Source organism: Xenopus laevis, chromosome 1L (genome assembly GCF_017654675.1).
Source record: "Xenopus laevis strain J_2021 chromosome 1L, Xenopus_laevis_v10.1, whole genome shotgun sequence".
Lineage (NCBI taxonomy): Eukaryota > Metazoa > Chordata > Amphibia > Anura > Pipidae > Xenopus > Xenopus laevis.
Genome location: NC_054371.1, coordinates 95,626,023 through 95,644,393, shown reverse-complemented (window position 1 = coordinate 95,644,393; position 18,371 = coordinate 95,626,023). Strand labels below are relative to the sequence as shown.

At 39.1% G+C, this 18,371-nt stretch overlaps 2 protein-coding genes and 1 pseudogene across 12 annotated transcripts in view; all 3 read left to right on the top strand.

Annotated features, from left to right (window-relative positions):
• LOC108711752 overlaps positions 1–15,338 on the top strand; it is a 56,684-nt gene extending 41,346 nt beyond the window's left edge. For all 11 annotated transcript variants that reach the window (XM_041591470.1, XM_041591478.1, XM_041591468.1 and 8 more), the window contains one exon: positions 9,006–15,338. In XM_041591470.1, the coding sequence (XP_041447404.1) occupies positions 9,006–9,453 (448 nt within the window). In that variant the 3' untranslated portion in view covers positions 9,454–15,338. The remainder of the gene's footprint in view (positions 1–9,005) is intronic.
• LOC108711736 lies at positions 1,499–3,226 on the top strand (annotated as a pseudogene).
• On the top strand, positions 11,288–15,338 carry LOC108711745. The gene is made up of 2 exons (XM_018253756.2): positions 11,288–12,102; positions 14,597–15,338. Exon 1 carries the CDS (start codon positions 11,288–11,290, stop codon positions 11,996–11,998), a length of 711 nt encoding a protein of 236 aa, XP_018109245.1. The 3' UTR covers positions 11,999–12,102; positions 14,597–15,338.
• Positions 15,339–18,371: the final 3,033 nt, after the last annotated feature.

The window sequence follows — 18,371 nt, the reverse complement described above, 5'->3', positions numbered from 1 at the left end:
GAACATCTTAAAGAATAGAGCCTATATGTTTGTTAGGGTAATAATTAATCAAAGATCAGACCAATTTTGAATGGCTAGTGTGTTTACAAGTATATTGTATGTACCATAGGTATTAAGGAATCATAAAGTATTGTTCCAGTCTGTGGCAATGTCAACATTAATGTTTAACACCAGACTAAGGAGGTCAAAGGCTATTTTGTATTTTTTTTAGATATTTTTAGGCCAAGATGTTTGAGGCAATAGTGCCATATACAGGTAGTATAGGGACATCACGTCCAGGGGTCAATAATTGACATTTTACAAAATATTTAGATTAGATGGTGATAGTTTAACTTTGGAGACTACCCTTCAATTTCAGTTGGTTAGTTGATTAATCCCAGGGGTTGAGTTTTAGACAGAAATGAGGGATAAATTAGGAGACTCTGTAATAGAAAAGGAACTAAAAAAAGAACTAAGAAGGAACTGGAAAAGAGGACTAAGAAAAGGAAAGGACTGGAAAACAGAATTTTAAACTACAAGCCTAATTAAAGAAAAGGATCAGATGTCTTAAAGCTCCAGGAAGAGAGATCAGGGTGACATCACAGGCCAGTGAGAACTTACAACTGGTAAATATAAATTTCAGTTATATTTAATACCAATTAAGTTATCTGCTTGGATATTTGTTATTCCTATATATTGTATAGTTATACCCTAAACATCGACTTTCCTAGCGTTGCAAACTTTGAATAATCTGTTTAATTTGAGTTTATGTTCATTTTTATTAATATATATATTATGATGTCCAAGCTAGTGACTTAATGGGAAAGTAAAAGATTGAGGGTAGAATTCCTTAAACAGACCAGATCAGTCACATATTCCTCCTTTGATTCCAATACCTTATTAGTAAAAGTGTATATTGTATTGTGGATGCTTGCTGTGTTGATGATTTTGGTCTTATCAATTAATATCTGTTGGTGAATTTTATTTTGAGTTTGTATCAAGAAGTATTTGGTAAATTTTGTAAGAAGTAATAATTTGATTTGTTATTATTATATATAAATTAATTATTTTGATAAATAGTTGTTCTGATTTTTCACCCTTTGTACCAATTGATTGGGAAGGCTCGATATCGAATTCAGAGTTGGGCATATATTATTTAAGACTGTTTATTACTTATAAGGAGCCTTAAATTCTTTTATATGATTTTTATCAAATATATGTTTAAATAGCCCGACATATTTTGGAGGCACTGCTGAGAGCGAGATTATTTTCTCATATTGGTACAAATAGTGAAAAACCTTCCAATACTTCTGTCAAGATAGTTTTTTTTTTTTTTTTTAATTAACTAATTGAAACCATGAGTGTTGCAAGCAGTGAGAGTGGGAACACCCCAGAGAAAATGATTGTTGTTCAATTCACATATACACGGTTAAAATTTGATCAAGGGATGGATAGTTGGATTAATGATTAGAAGAAAAATGCTAGAGCAGACCTTAATGATATCTGGGCAACAGACGGCATGGTTGAACAATATTCAACATGTATGAACTTAGCCTCTAACAGTTCAGACAAAGAGAAAAAATTAATGTGTGCCCTTCCTCCTGTTTTATATCCATTAATGGAAATAGTTACACTATCAAAAGCTAGAAAAGAAGATGTAGAAAAATCGAGGTCTCAATTACATGAGATAGAATCAAACATCCAACATATGAAATCCGAGAGAAACCAAATAGAGATAGATATCTCAAACAAGGAAGCCTTTATTAGGAACTTAGAAACTGATGCTGAACATAGTCACAGCATACTGTAAGCTCAGAGAGGATTTTGAAGAATTACAGCAACAGTTGTTTAAAAATCAACAGTCAGGTATATATGGTGTGGAGATCTCCTGATCCTCCAATACTCACTCCCCAATATAAAAATTGGGCACCATCTGCTCCTAGAGCCAAACTAATTAGTGATGGTAATTCAGAGGTACAAGATGTTTTGAGCCGGTTGAGTGAAGCTTGCCAAACTGTGACCACCTTAATAGGTAATCACAGAACAAGGGTTCCTAAAGATTCTTCTTCAGACACATCCCCAGAGAGGAATGTGCGGAATCAAATACCTATGTCAAATGTATACCATAAAAGTGGTGTTTCCAATTCTGATGCAAGTGAAGTTGAGAGTGATAAGAGATGGCGGGGATCCAGTCCTTTCCCAAACAGGGGAAAGAATACCCATAAGAGGGATTCAAAATGGAAAAATTACCAATCTCCAGTAGAAAATTCTGCCAGCATAATTAAATTTTTGAATACTGCTGTACCAAAATTTTCTAAGAAAGTTTCTTCCCAAATTGCAAACCACTTAGAACTATATGAATCTACTATGGATTCATTAATATTATATGAGGCAGACAGAATCAGGTTTCTTCCATGGGCCATTGATGACAGATACTGTCATTACTTTTCTTCCTTTAGAGAGAGAGAGGAATCACCAAATGGCAGTCGGTCCTACATGAAGTTAAATTAGAATTTGGGCCATACCGAACTACCACTGCCGCAAAGAGAGAAATTTATAAACTTACATGAGGGCTTTGATCTAATCAAAGCCCTCGAGAATATCTCTCTGTACTTAAAAATGCCTATGGTTTGGCCTACAGAAACCCCGATTGGGAATCTGTGGAATTTAAGTATTCTATGAGGCCTTACCAACCCAGATGAAGTCTTGCTCATGATCTGGATTTTGAAAACCCTCTAGAAAGACTGGTAACACCAGCAACTTTACTGTTTAACATCAGTGAGTGCCAAAACTTAAATGAAAGGAAAATTAAAAAATTCCCAGAACACAATGTCGATGAGTCCAGGCTAAAACCTGATTTAAATTTTGAGTCACAGCCAAAGAAAATACCTTCAGCCACTGGGCCTAATCAGCAAAACCAAAAACAACAGCTAAATCCCAGACAAACTAAACCTCAAATTGCTAAGGGGTCAGAAAGAATTAGCTCAGATTCTGGAAGCCAGGATTACCATCCTCGTTTCAACCAGGGGTACCAAGGATACTGGGGTAACCAAAGTTATAGGGGTTACCAAGGATACAGGGGTACAGACATTGGGACAATAGGCCTAGGCAACAATGGGGAAAAGGCAAGAATCACCAAATTCACCTAGGGGTGGATCACCCACAAGGAACCGGGATGACCCTCAAAACCAAAACACCCATAGACCTAGCTGGTTTGATCAACTTGCAGATCAGGTTTCCAAATTAAGCAACGTAAGTAAATTGTCTCAAGTTTCTGCAGGAAAACAACCTGAAGTTTTTTTAGAGGAAAAAGCAGGGCCAAGCTCTGCCAAATAAAGGAAGCAGAACCAGATCCCTATATGGAAATGGACAGGAAATCAAATACGGTCAACAAACATGTTTTGCATTGCCCCGACCCTGGATTCAGGGCCGGGGAGGGAAAATCTAATATTTCATTTGTTTTACAGCCTAATAAGGACAATTTTGTAATCCAGTGTTACTTGAACCTGTGTGTGAAGTACCCTCAATTCAGTCTGGTCCACTGGTGAAATCCATAGAAACACAGATGCCCTGCAGACAGAACAAGGAGGAGCAATCTCCAAATATCCTGATGCTGCAGAGAGACCATTTCCTAAAACACTCCAATTTTCTCTGTAATCTCTTACAGTTAGACGGCCGGTACTTTATAGATACCTGTCTCCAAGATGTATGTGTCGGACCAATCCAAGGTTTATTGGATACCGGGTCTCAGGTCACTATTTTGTCTTTTAGCTATTTCCAACAGGTTTTGGAATCCTTGAAAAATAAACCGAGATTGACGACATTCGATGGATCTCTGGTAAGTGTAGGTGGTGATAGTCTACAAGTGAAAGGCACATCCTGGTTGACATACAAAATTGGTAAAAAGACCATTAGACATCCAACATTGATTGTAGATCTTCCATATGATCGGCTGATCATTGGAATTGATCTGCTCAAAAGGTTAAGATCCATAATTGACTTTATTAACAAAGCTTTTTTTGCCCAATCGCTTTTGAGCACTCCCACAATGCACGGCCACAACATTTGCCACATGATCGAAGAAAGGCCAGATTCTGTCGAAATCCATTTCCATAACAATCAGGTACCAGATGTCACCATCCTAAAAAATGGTAAACCCGTGAAAAATTATGCAATCCACATCATTAATATCCAGAAGGATAAAATTGAAAAGATAATTTTAGAGGATGATGTATTAACCATTTATCTTAAAGGGGGAAATAAGGAAGTTGCGGATCTAATCAGACATACCGGATCATTGGTTAAAATTGAGAAGACCAACAATACTATACTGGTTCCTGTACAGGTAAATAATATCGCCCGGGTGAAGTATGCCAAGTTGGATCTGAAATCTGAGGCCAGCTACATAAGTCTAGGACTTCTAAAGTGTATTACAGATCCTCAGATGATTAAGTTTTCCTCCTCACAGGAGTGGATTTATGACCTGGATAAAGATGACCAGAGTCAAAATGTGATTGAATGTGATTTATCCATCTCCCTAGGAAACAAATCTACAGAACACGGTTTCAGCGTGCTAAAGGAACCACAATATCAAATGTATTTAGGAAATGACATTATACATCGATTTGCCATACAGGTTGATCTGATCAATAATGTTCTGTGGTCCAGATTACCAGGAAATCCAGAGGAATTCCAGGATAAAGAGCAAACCCTGAGTGAAGAAGGGGCAAAAGCTAAGAAATGCAGATGCATTATTTTGCTTATCCAATCCGATACAGGAATTTGGATTGAAGGTAAAACCGAATCCCATGATAAACATTCATCAGGATCCATTATACATGGTTATCCATAATATGAGTCCTTATAGCATTACGTTACAAGAGGACACAATGATTGGCCTAGCGATCGATTCAGAATATTACACTTTTGGGTTCCAAAATGATATAATTGGACTGATACCTGATGAATATTTGACAGAAGAACCAGTAGTGGATCAACATTATTTCTCAACACCTGAGGGATTGTTCAGTGTTCACTCTGTTTATCCTTTTAGTCCTGAAGAAGGTACATGCTACATCGACAAGACATCATTAGTCTTCAAGCATGAAATCGATGAAAATGAGTATGAATCGTTCCAACAGGGGAAGAAGGATCAGGTATGTTATATCCAGGATAACCTGACTAGTAAGCTTGAAGAAGCTTATGAGATAAATCAACCCGAGATTTTTCCAGAATTTCAGGGGTGGAAGAACAACTTTCTATGGCAGATGCATGTCTTAATGAAGAGCGACAACAGTTAAGGGAAATATCAGTGGTCTCTGATGAAGTACATAGTTACGAAACGCGTCAGACCATGTGTTAGCATTTCTTCTTTTTAAACTGATGTAACCAATAAAGGATGAATTTTTAACCAACAACCTATGAGCGATCCTTTGACTTTGGAGTGCGCCGCAACGACTTGGATGTGACTAGTTGAAAACGTCTCCCTTAGCGACAGACTCGGGGCGGCAGCACCCGGGTCACCCCGTGGAGAGGGTAAGCTGATCCTTATGCATACTTATCTATGAATGTAAACAACTGTTGGAAGGAACGTGGGAAAGACTGTGTAATAAACGCAGGGCTCGGGGCAGGTGCACCCGGGCCAATTACCACCAACGGTGAGCGGATCTTAAACCACTGTAATTTTTTATGATACAGGGGATCAAGCGGATAGAAATTATTTATACCAATTGTAACCTCAGAATTGGTGTTGGGATATATATTTTGGACTGCTACATGTCTGGTTGGCCCATACCATTCATTGATCAATGTCTAGCGCAAATCCAAGGGCCTAAAATTTTCACCGTCCTTGACTGTGCACAAGGATATTGGACAATTAAGATAGACGAAAGGGATCAACACAAACTGGCCTTTACATTTGGGAAACAACAATATGCCTGGACCCGATCTCAATGCAGGCCATGAGTTTGCTGTGTTCATGCATAAATCAATGCCTGATGTGTCTGAATGCGGTACCTTATCTTACGTGGATTATATTTCAATCAAGAGTACAACTTTTGAGGAACACATTGCAGAACTGAGGTATGTCTTAAAACAGCTGGAAAAAACTGGTGTTAAACTTTCTTTACAGAAAGCCCAATGGTGCCGAACTAAGATAAATTTTCTAGGACATGAAGTGACTGCTGAAGGAATCAACCCACAGGAAAAGAAGGTGGAAGCAATAAAGAACACGAAGTCTCCTACAAGTCTCAAGGAGCTGAGATAATTTTTGGGTATAATGAACTATTCACGCAAATTCATAGATAATTATGCAGAAATCACTAAACCTCTTTTGCAGTTGCTGAAAAAAGGAGCGACATGGGATTGGAATGAATGTCACGAACAAGCAGTATCTGAACTTAAAACTAAACTTATCCAGGCCCCCATGCCTTGCTTATCCAGAAGGTGGAAAACCCTTCTATGTGGAAACAGGTTTTACAGACAAAAGAGTGAGTGTGGTTCTTTTCCAAAAACAAGAAAAACTGAATAAAATAATTGCTTATGTCAGCAAGTCATTATCGCCAGTTGAAATTAAATTTAATAACTGTAAAAAAGCGTTATTAGCAACTGTATGGGCTTTGCAATATTTCAGGAGCTTTATTCAGGGCGAAAAGATTATTGTGGAAACTGCACATCAATCACTACAATATTTACAGAGTGGTCGGTTAAAAGATGGAAACCTGTCAAACAGTAGGATAACTGCATGGACAATGTCCCTTATGGGATGGCCATTGGAGATCAGATATAAACAGGATAATAAAAACTTAGTTTCTCAAGGATTAGCTGAACTCCATGATTGCACTAATGTCGAACATAAGGATGAGTCACCAGAAAATGACTTTTTGGAGGAACAATCACTATCTCCATATAAGTCATACGAAGAGGAATATTGCAAATCATTACCATGTGTATATGTTGATGGCTGTTCTTTCCACACAGAAGAAGCTGAAAAGATGCTGGTTGCAGGTATTGGGATTGTGTGGAATAATATATTCCCAGAAATATCCATAGGATACAAGATTGGTCCCAAAAGTAGCCAGGTCGCAGAGCTTGCCGCTGTGTACAAAGCAGTACAAATGGCTATTGAATATGATCTTAAAGAATTTGTTTTAATTACAGATTCCGATTATGTTTGGAACAGCTTTGTGGAGTATTTTCCCGGATGGAAAAGATCCAATATGACAAGAAGTAACAAAAAACCAGTCAAACATGGTACGTTGTTTTGTAAAATCGATGAATTGGTTACTACCCACGGCCTTATCATATATTGGAAGAAGGTAAGGGGTAATTCGAAGCATCCAGGCGCAGATAAAGATGGGAACGACCTAGTGGATTCTCTTGCTACGAAAGCAGCCATTAATGGAGAGATATTGGATATCAATGACCTCTTGGGAACTATCCAAGTGGATGTAACAACCAGGGGGCAGGCCCAAAGGGAGTCTAAACCTAATGTGGTAATGTGGAACCAAGATTCCCCTAGTGAGGATCTCATTGCGAGCCAAAAGGGGGATCCACTTATTGGTTTATTTTACAAACATATTCAAAATCCACAGAATCATCCCATAGCCATGGAAGACTGTGCTGATAAAGAGGAGTAATGCATTTTGATGAAAGGTAAGAATCAATTTTCATTGCAAGATGGATTATTGATACGGACATCGAAAAATCACACAATGGGTAGTACCCGCAGCATATCGGGGTCATATAGCTGGTCATTGAGGGGAGAAAATAACATATGAACTATTGAGGGACTATGCATACTGGCCACACATGTTACAAGATGTGAAGATGTATTGTCAAGGATGTTTGGTATGTCCTCAATTTCAGCCGCAAGGACCCAATCATCGGGCACCGCTGATTAAAAGAGGAATATCCATGCCATGGTCAGACATCCAGATTGATTTCATCGGACCCGTAACAACATCCTCAAAAGGAAACCAATATATGCTAACCGTGATTTGTTTGTTCACAAAATGGGTGGAATGTCTGCCATGTAAGACGTGCAGTTCCAGTGTGTGTGCATCACTGCTCATTAACCAAATATTTTCCAGATTTGGTCTTCCCCAGCGTATCGAATCCGACCGCGGAAGCCACTTCACTAGTGAAGTAATGACCAAGATGTGGCAAATTCTGGAAGTAAAAAGGAAGCTGCACATAGCTTATTGACCAGCTTCTAGTGGTGGAGTAGAGCGCTACAATCAATCCATTGTGAACATTCTGAAAAAGTTTGTCAATGAATCTGGTAAAGACTGGGATGTTAAGTTGCCATTGGTTCTCATGGCTATTAGAGACACTCCAAGTGCGGCAACCAAACTTTCTCCATTCGAGATGATCACAGGCAGGAAAATGATATTACTCCAACATTTACTAAACCACGGATTACAATTTGATGAATGCAGCGACCGCACATCAATATATGGAAAATTTACGCAAACACCTACAACATGCTTTTGCATTCGCCCAGAGGAATATTGAGAAAGCTGCAGTAAGCACGAAGACATACTACGATTTAAAAACTACTCAAAAGGTGATAAGGTTTATCTTTATAACTTCGCCAGAGATCAGGTAAAGGAAAGAAAATTCCTACCTTCATGGAAAGGTCCATATATAATCACTGATAAATTATCTCCTGTGGTCTATAAGGTTAAAATCCCTAAGGGGGATAAATTTGTAGAAAAATGGGTGCATATTAACCAATTACGTGTTTGTCATCCTAGCTCACAGCTTCGGAAGATAGAGTAAGTCGAGAGCTGAGTGGTAAGAGATCCAGAAGTTCTGGTTAAAGATGGAAGTAGATTAATATTGTATATAGATACGTGTATCATGCTATGCCTATGTCTACTTCCTCTGCCTTCCAAGCATCCTTTATCTTACCTGTGAACTGAGATCTGCTCTGTTATAGGAAACTTGCACCAATCTGAAAGTTTATGATTATGTTAAAATGTTTTCCTTATGATAGCTATACTTAATGGTGTTTCATATCCTAGGCGCAGAGATGCCATCCAAGATGATTGCCATCATCTATGCTGTTCTGATCTTGGGGAAAGAATTCCACGCCGAGCCGATTGTTGTGCCAGGTTCATCATCCGGGATCATGCTACAGGATACGGCAGGGTTCATCATGACCAACAAGAGAATCTTATCCCAGAAGGTCTATATAAGCCTAGACCCGCGCTGTGTCATCGAAAGACAAGTCAACGTATCCGAGATCCGATCACCAGAGATTCAAACTTGGTATCGATTGCACATCGGATATTCCCAAGAGTGGATTACTCAGATCCTGGAGCAAGCCCGGAAAACCTTGACCAGAGAACCATTTTCTTCAAACCAAAGACCGAAACGATTCATTTCTGCCATAATTGCTGCTATGATTTTTGCGATAGTCGGAACTGTATTTGCAACCGGAGTAACAATCGGCAATTCCATCTCCCTTAAAACATTGAAGGAGAGGTGGAAAGCATTGATGCATTCCAGAATCAGGAAATCACTATAAGTCCGGATTTAAATTTTTTGTTAGACAATAAGCCCATACATACCGTTCCTATGGTTATTAAAAAGCATAATGTTACCATGGATACGCCACAATACTCATCAACCGACGATGAGATATTGTTTCCCTCTGTCTGGTCATGGGGGAAAATTACATATGGAGCATTTTGTTCGCAGTTATAGTAGGGTGGTTAACTGTAATCACCGTTTTGGCAATCCATTGGATGAAGTTCATCAAAAGAACTCTAGATAAGCTATGGCTTAAATCTCGTCGATTGAGTCTACATAATGAGTATGATGAAGGAAGAGTTTGAAAAGCCTTTGTAGTTTTCCTGGAATGTTCGCACTATGGGGAACATTTCAAGAAAAAAGGGGGATTTGTCGGATTTTCAAATAAATGAATAATTAATCATAAGAATATTTAGGTTCAATAATAACATATAATTGTTATTATTGTATATAATATAACCTTCTATTATTTTATGTATACGTGATTTATATATCATGCATATTAGTAACTATCATGTAATAATGAGGAATAAGTGTTTTATACAAATTAATGTTGGATGGTGAAGATCCATGAAATTCATTTTCTAAAAAGGATAACTTAGCTGACCCAGGTGTTTCACAACTTTAAGCTTAAGCGAATTTCAAAGGTTGTAGAATCCTTGGTGTCTGTTTGAGTATAAGATGGGAACATCTTAAAGAATAGAGCCTATATGTTTGTTAGGGTAATAATTACTCAAAGACCAGACCAATTTTGAATGGCTAGTGTGTTTACAAGTATATTGTATGTACCAAAGGTATTAAGGAATCATAAAGTATTGTTCCAGTCTGTGGCAATGTCAACATTAATGTTTAACACCAGACTAAGGAGGTCAAAGGCTATTTTGTATTTTTTTTTTAGATATTTTTAGGCGACGATGTTTGAGGCAATAGTGCCATCTACAGGTAGTCTAGGACATCACGTCCAGGGGTCAATAATTGACATTTTACAAAACATTTAGATTAGATGGTGATAGTTTAACTTTGGAGACTACCCTTCAATTCCAGTTGGTTAGTTGATTAATCCCAGGGGTTGAGTTTTAGACAGAAATTAGGGATAAATTAGGAGACACTGTAATAGAAAAGGAACTAAAAAAAGAACTAAGAAGGAACTGGAAAAGAGGACTAAGGAAAGGACTGGAAAACAGAATTTTAAACTACAAACCAAATTAAAGAAAAGGATCAGATGTCTTAAAGCTCCAGGAAGAGAGGTCAGGGTGACATCACAGGCCAGTGAGAACTTACAACTGGTAAATATAAATTTCAGTTATATTTAATACCAATTAAGTTATCTGCTTGGATATTTGTTATTCCTATATATTGTATAGTTATACCCTAAACATCGACTTTCCCAGCGTTGCAAACTGGGAATAATCTGTTTAATTTGGGTTTATTTTCATGTAATTAGTGACGTCATCCTGGCGCCTTTTCTTGAGTTTTTTTGTATTTATATGACCCCTACCTCACTTGCAATTGATCCTTGATAAAGGCCCCAATGCGGGCCGAAACGTTGGAGTGTTATGGCAATAAAGAAAATTTGAACACTTGGAAACCTGGTGTGCTGGTCCATTCTGAAGGATACACATTATTTTGACCAAAGCACCCACAAAGAAAAACAAAGGCAAGAGTGCAGGTACTGTCTGGACATTTTGATATTGGGGATATTTTATATCCGCATTGTACCGAGCACCCCCCATTTCTTGTGTAAAATATCCAGATAAAAATAAGGATATGGATGACGGCAACCAAAGGATTGCTTCTACACAAGGGGAATACAAGAGAAGAGATACAGAAAATCCTATTCACAGAGACATACGACGAGACATTCGGAAGTTTGGGAGCAAAGGAGGCATATCATGAGCTATTACGCTTAAAGAAGAAGGAGATTGAACTACACCTCCATGGCGTCTCCCTATCCGACTACTATCGAGAGAACAAAGTTCCAATGGGCTTTAGGATTAATAATACACCTACCCTGGGAAGAAACAACGCTGACTTCTGCAGACGATGGTGCCAAGTGCTGGATCGGTGTTCCCTCGACCTGATGTTGTTGGTGATCGAGGAGGTAGGCCGAGAACTAAAAGAGGTCCGCAGTGATCTTTCCAGCTTCAACAGAACCCACCTTAAAACTTTGCAGAGTGACAGAGAGACGGAATGGCTGGCGCGTCTGGAAGAACAAACTGGCAAGTACAAAGCAGAGCTGCTGGCGTTCAAGAGCGCGAATCGCCTGAAAGTGAACCAGGACTACAAGGAGAATACCGTGCACCTGCCAGCACGATCGGCACAGAGTGGCGCATCAGAGAGCGAGGGAGAAGCAAGTGCGCAGGAGACCCCGCGCCAGCAGATGGCTTTTTTAGGGGACAGCCGGCACAACAACGGAGACCCAGGAAGGCCCCCCGTCGGGGGGGTCGCAGGAACGCCAATAGACACGCGACTGCAGAGATAGCGGATCCCAAGGAAGGGGAAGGATTAATATTCAATCTCTCCACGTACACACTCACAGAGTCGGAGGAATCCCTGCTGAAGAAAGGACTGGGATATGTACCCTTGGTGAGTGAGAATTCTTTCTCCCATGTTATAAATAACTTTAAATTTGCAAGGCAGGTTAGATTAAAGGAGCGGTTTGGGAGCATACAGGGGCACATAAGTGTTGATATAAATGAGGGCCTAGATGTTCAGGGCACAAGCAGTGAGGCTACGAATATAGCCACAGAGACACCTCTCCAAGTGGGAGATATAGACCCCGTTAAAAATGAACCCGATATTATTACCCCTGGGATGTACACACAAAGTGTTACCACCACTTCGGGCAGATTCAAATGAAAAAGCATGTATGACCCCGTGAGCACCAACCCTTCAATAAGAACCTTTACTCGTATGTTGAATATGGATATGTCTGCCCAAAAAAATAGTGAACATATTTGGAGGGGTAACCTCACAACAGCAGAAAAAGAAGCCATTAAATCTTTGAAGCAAAACAGGGATATCATAATTAAGTCCGCTGATAAAGGCGGGGGGATTGTCATCATGGATTACAGCTATTACAAGCAAGAGCTTATGTCGCAATTAGCCGACCTTTCTAAATATGACAAATTGATTTATGACCTGACCAATAAATTTGGTGAAGAACTGAATGTAATCCTCATGACTGCTATGAATAATGGGTGGATCTCGAAGGATATGTATCACTATTTTATGCCAAACCATCCGATTCGGCCAGTAATCTATACGTTACCTAAGATACACAAGAACGCCCAGAGACCGCCGGGACGGCCAATAATATCCTCAAATGGCTCACTTAACGAAGGCATTGCAGAATATGTGGACTTCATATTGCAACCTTGTGTACGGAACATTTATGGGTATCTAAAGGATTCTGGGGATTTTTTGGAATTAATACAAAGTATTGATGTTGAATTGATGGATGCAATCTTGGTGACTATGGATGTGCAGAGCCTCTACACCTGCATACCACATGATGCAGGTGTGGAGGCGGTGCGCGAATTGGTCACCAACAACCCGTTGTATGAAGGTCCCCCCATTGAATTCATACTTACCTTACTTGAATTTATCTTGCATAAGAATTATTTTAAGTTTGAGACACAATATTATGTACAAAACACAGGGACAGCCATGGGGTCAAAAGTGGCCCCTGTATACGCAAATGCATTTATGCACAAATTTGAGAGACCACATTTTCAGCAATGAGATCTTCAGGCGGCATGGGGCCTTCTACAGGAGATACATCGATGATGTATTCTTCCTGTGGTTGGGCTCAGCTAATAGTCTGGAAGACTTTGTGAAATATCTAAATGGTCTAGAGAGCCCAGTAAAATTTACTGAGAAATATAGTACACAGAGTATGGAGTTCTTAGATGTGAAAGTGTTCAAAGACAAAGGGACATTACAGACCAGTATCTATACAAAACCCACAGACAGGAACACACTTGTACATTACCACAGCAACCATCCCAGGCACCTATTAAACTCTCTGCCAAAATCACAAATGTTACGTGTGGTGAGAATAAATAGTGACACTGCTCAGAGAGAACAAGATCTGACTAAGATGCAACAAAAGTTTTTGGAGAGGGGTTACCCTAAAAAACTATTGGCAGATTCAAAAGAATGGGCACTTTCTTTAGATAGACAACAGATTGAACAAAAATAAAAGTAAAAATAATGAAAATGATCTTTACTATACAAGTCAATATGGACCAGACAGCTCAAAAGTCAGAAAAACTGTTATACAACATTGGCCCATAGTAACCAGTGATGAATCCATTTCTAAAAAAACTCCCCAAAAAACCTATATTCAGCTACAAAAGGGGTAGAAATCTAAAAGAAATACTAAGTCCCTCAGATCCAGTCAATAAATATCAATAAATATCAAAAAGCAAAACCACCACATTTTCTATCAGAACAACCAGGTGTCTATAGATGCCCCGGCTGTGTGATGTGTGGAACATTAATACAAGGGACAAGCTTCACACACCCACACACAGGCAAGAGATATGATATCCGACAAAGGTTAACCTGTGAAAGTTCAATGGTGGTATACATAATCAAATGCCCTTGCGGTCTTGTATACTGTGGGAAGACCATCAGACAATTAAAGGAACGGATTGCTATGCATAGATCTAGCATAAGGGCAGCTCTAGATCCAGATAGATTGCAAAAGAATAGGCAGAAAAAACAAGATATCTCTCAACAGTTAGTGGCCAAACATTGGGTAGAAGCTAAACACAGCCCAGCGACTTTTAGATGTATGCCTATAGATCAGATCCCCAAGAGAGCGAGAGGGGCAAATTATGATAATATGCTTTTGAAAAAAGAGGCATACTGGATTCATGAATTAGACTGTTTGGCTCCCAAAGGACTTAATGGTCAGTTAGTACTTAACTGTTTTCTCAATTAAAGATTTCCTCTCTGACAGTAAAATACCTAGATGAGTTTTTATAATGTAACAGAATAAGATGGTGTTTTAGAATATATGGAAACATTGTTTATAATATATAGTAACATATAATCGTTTTTTTCTCTCTAGGAGACATTACACTGTATCTGTCGTTTTTTCAAGATAAAGTAAGCAACAACCAGTACTTTTAAATGTGGATTTCAATGTTTTGTATAAACATATTTTTTATTCACTGTTGAGGTTAAATTAACCGTTTTATTACAATCACTTGTATAATACACACAATGGTACACTAGTGACATCTAGTGGATAAATTTTATATGACATGTTCTTAAACTCACATTGTACTGTTTCTCACCAATCACATTGATCATGTAATTAGTGACGTCATCCTGGCGCCTTTTTTTGAAAGTTTTTTTGTATTTATATGACCCCAACCTCACTTGCAATTGATCCTTGATAAAGGCCCAAATGCGGGCCGAAACTTTGGATGCACGAGTGTTATGGCAATAAAGAAAATTTGAACACTTGGAAATCTGGTGTGCTGGTCCATTCTGAAGGAGATATATATCCAAGCTAGTGACTTAATGGGAAAGTAAAAGATTGAGGGTAGAATGCCTTAAACAGACCAGATCAGTAACATATTCCTCCTTTGATTCCAATACCTTATTATTAGTAAAAGTGTATATTGTATTGTGGATGCTTGCCGTGTTGATGATTTTGGTCTTATCAATTAATATCTGTTGGTGAATTTTATTTTGAGTTTGTATCAAGAAGTATTTGGTAAATTTTGTAAGAAGTAATAATTTGATTTGTTATTATTATCATATATAAATTAATTATTTTGATAAATAGTTGTTCTGATTTTTCACCCTTTGTACCAATTGATTGGGAAGGTTCGATATCGAATTCAGAGTTGGGCATATATTTTTTAAGACTCCTCCTGTTTATTACTTATAAGGAGCCTTAAATTCTTTTATATGATTTTTATGAAATATATGTTTAAATAGCCTACAGTCTGAGTGTCCAGCTACCGGACGGTCTGGAACACCGAAAAGGTATCTGTAAGTGAGGAATTCCGTGTGGCGATAGTTCTGATGAGTTGTGCCAATTTTCGTTGCTGTTTAGTAGTGGGAGATCACCAAAACAGCGATAACCACGCATAGCTCACAGGAACACGTCTGCTCTCAAGCGTTGTCGGCTCCGCCCCCTTGACATCCTGCTTAAAGGAAGGCCACCATACATTGCGAGACAAAAGGGACACCGTTTTTGTGATGCCAGGATGTCCTACCATTTTGGAATTATGGGCTTCGCCCAACACCTCTTCCCTCAAATTCTCAGAAACAAATAATCTCCCAGGGGGAGTTTCTACAGGGGCAGAAGACTGGACTGAGGATAATAGGGTGGCAAGATCTGATCCCAGAGCTGTCACAATTAACTCACCAGGAATGATAGGAATGCACTCACTAGAATCAGATAAGTTGAATTAGAAAATTCTAGAGAGTGCATCTGCCTTGGTGTTTTTGGAGCCAGGCCTGTAGGTAAGGGAAAAATTGAACTGGGTGAAAAATAAGGCCAATCTGGCCTGCCTAGGATTCGGCCGCTTGGCAGACTCGATATACAACATATTTTTATGGTCAGTGAAGACAGTTATCAAATGCTTAGCCCCCTCTAACAGATGCCGCCATTCCTCAAAGGCCCACTTAACAGCCAACAATTCTCTATTCCCAATATCATAATTAGCCTCGGCAGGCGAAAATATTTTAGAGAAAAAGGCACAAGGGTGTACCTTGTTGGTTGTTGGATGCCTTTGAGAAAGGACTGCCCCCACCCCAACCTCTGAGGCATCAACCTCAACAATGAATGGAAGTGTGGTGTCAGGGTGACGAAGAATGGGGGCAGACACAAACTCCTCTTTGAGGATTTTGAAGGCTTGAATAGCATTGGGAGGCCACATACTCGGATCTGCACCTTTTTTTGTTAAATCAGTGATAGGGGCCACGATTAAGGAAATTTTTTTAATAAATTGTCGATAATAGTCGGTGAACCCCAAGAACCTTTGGGTTGCCCGCAAAGAAAGAGGCTGGGCCCAATCTAGTAACTTTCCCAGGATCCATTTCCAGACCCTTGCTGGAGATGTGAAACCCCAAGAATTGGACAGACGAAACCTTGAAAACCTCAAAGGTGCATTTCTCTAGTTTGGCGTAGAGATTATTTTTCCTCAACCTGAGTAACACCTCCCGCACATGCGTACGGTGATCACACAAGTTAGAAGAAAAGATCAGGATATCGTCTAAATAGACCACTACGAATAACCCCAGCAGGTCCCGGAAGACGTCATTGACAAATTTCTGAAACACTGCGGGGGTGTTACAAAGACCAAACGGCATTACTAAATATTCGTAGTGGCCGTCCCTGGTGTTAAAGGCCGTTTTCCACTTATCCCCCTCCCTGATACGGATGAGGTTATATGCACCTCTAAGATCAAGCTTGGAATAAATATTAGCATTTCTAACTTGATCAAATAACTCCAAAATTAGAGGAAGAGGGTAACGTTTTTTTTTAATAATCTTTGTTTATTTTCAAGATTAAAGGGAGGGGGAGGATACAGAAAGGAAGAAAGGGGGGGGGAGGGATCAGAGCATTCTGTACATACATACAATTTAGATGACAATCGAACATATATGTATAACCATAGTAAGGAAGCAAATGTAAGTATCAGCAGTAAATAACAACATCAGCAATATTGTGAGAGTGAACTGGACATATATATACAAAGGGAGAAAGCAAATAGCAACCATTCTACAGAATCGCTAGTAGTTACCTAGCCTAATCAGCTGCATCTATCTAGGTATGTGGACGGGCAGATGGATAGGGCTAAACCTTATGTACCTATAAGAGGGGGACTATATGAAGGTGTGGTATTAGTTGTTAATTAAATTACTGGTGACCAAAAAATATAATCCACTGTATTCGAAAGTTCAACAATCCGTTAAAGTAAAATCTAGCCATGGCTTCCATATAGACCAATAATGTGCACTCTCTTTTCTCAAGAGGTATGCGATTTCCTCAAGTTTTCTTATTTCCTCTACCCTCTTTATCCAGTCTAAAAAAGTAGGAGGTATAGAGGATTTCCAGTTGTACGGGATCAGTGCTTTGGCAGCCTGTATAAGATGAAGAAATAATTCATCCTGCACCACCCTATTAGAACTAACATCTAGGTGAAATAAAATAAGAAAAGGGTTGTCAGTACCAATTCTGACATTGGTGAGTCGCCGTATGACCTTGGAAATCAACGTCCAATACTCTCCTAATATAGGGCAATCAATCCACAAGTGGCGGTAAGTGCCTTCAGAAATATTGCATCTCCAACATAAATTAGAGCAGGTGGAGTATATTTGATGTAACCGAACTGGTGTATAATACCATCTAGTTATTAGCTTGTACATCGTCTCCTTTGTCCTGGAAGCCATGGAACTTTTGTGCATAGATTTAAATACAGCATTCCAAGTCCCTATAGGAAGAGTTGTCCCTAATTCCTTTTCCCAATTGTTAATACAAGGTGATTGGAGTGGATTTTGTGCTTGAATTAGTAGCTTATAGGTAAAAGATAAAGGTTTCTTTATCGGAGGTTGACCTTCCATAATATTCTCCCAAATTGTGTTATCTCGGTCCCAGCCATCAAGGGTAAGTGTCTTCAGATAATGGGCTAATTGATTATAACACCACAGATCCCGTGGGTGACTCCCCCATTTCCTCTGAATATGAGCCAGAGATAGTCGAGTCCCTTTCCTAAAAAAATCTTTAAGCTTAGTAGGGGTGGCCTTAACAGAGGGTAACGTTTTTTTATGGTGATCTTATTAAGACCCCTGTAGTCAATACAGGGACGAAGACCACCATCTTT

Coding starts and splice junctions, on each gene's coding strand:
- LOC108711745 (XM_018253756.2), top strand. CDS start 11,288: ATGACGGCAACCAAAGGATTGCTTCTACACAAGGGGAATACAAGAGAA.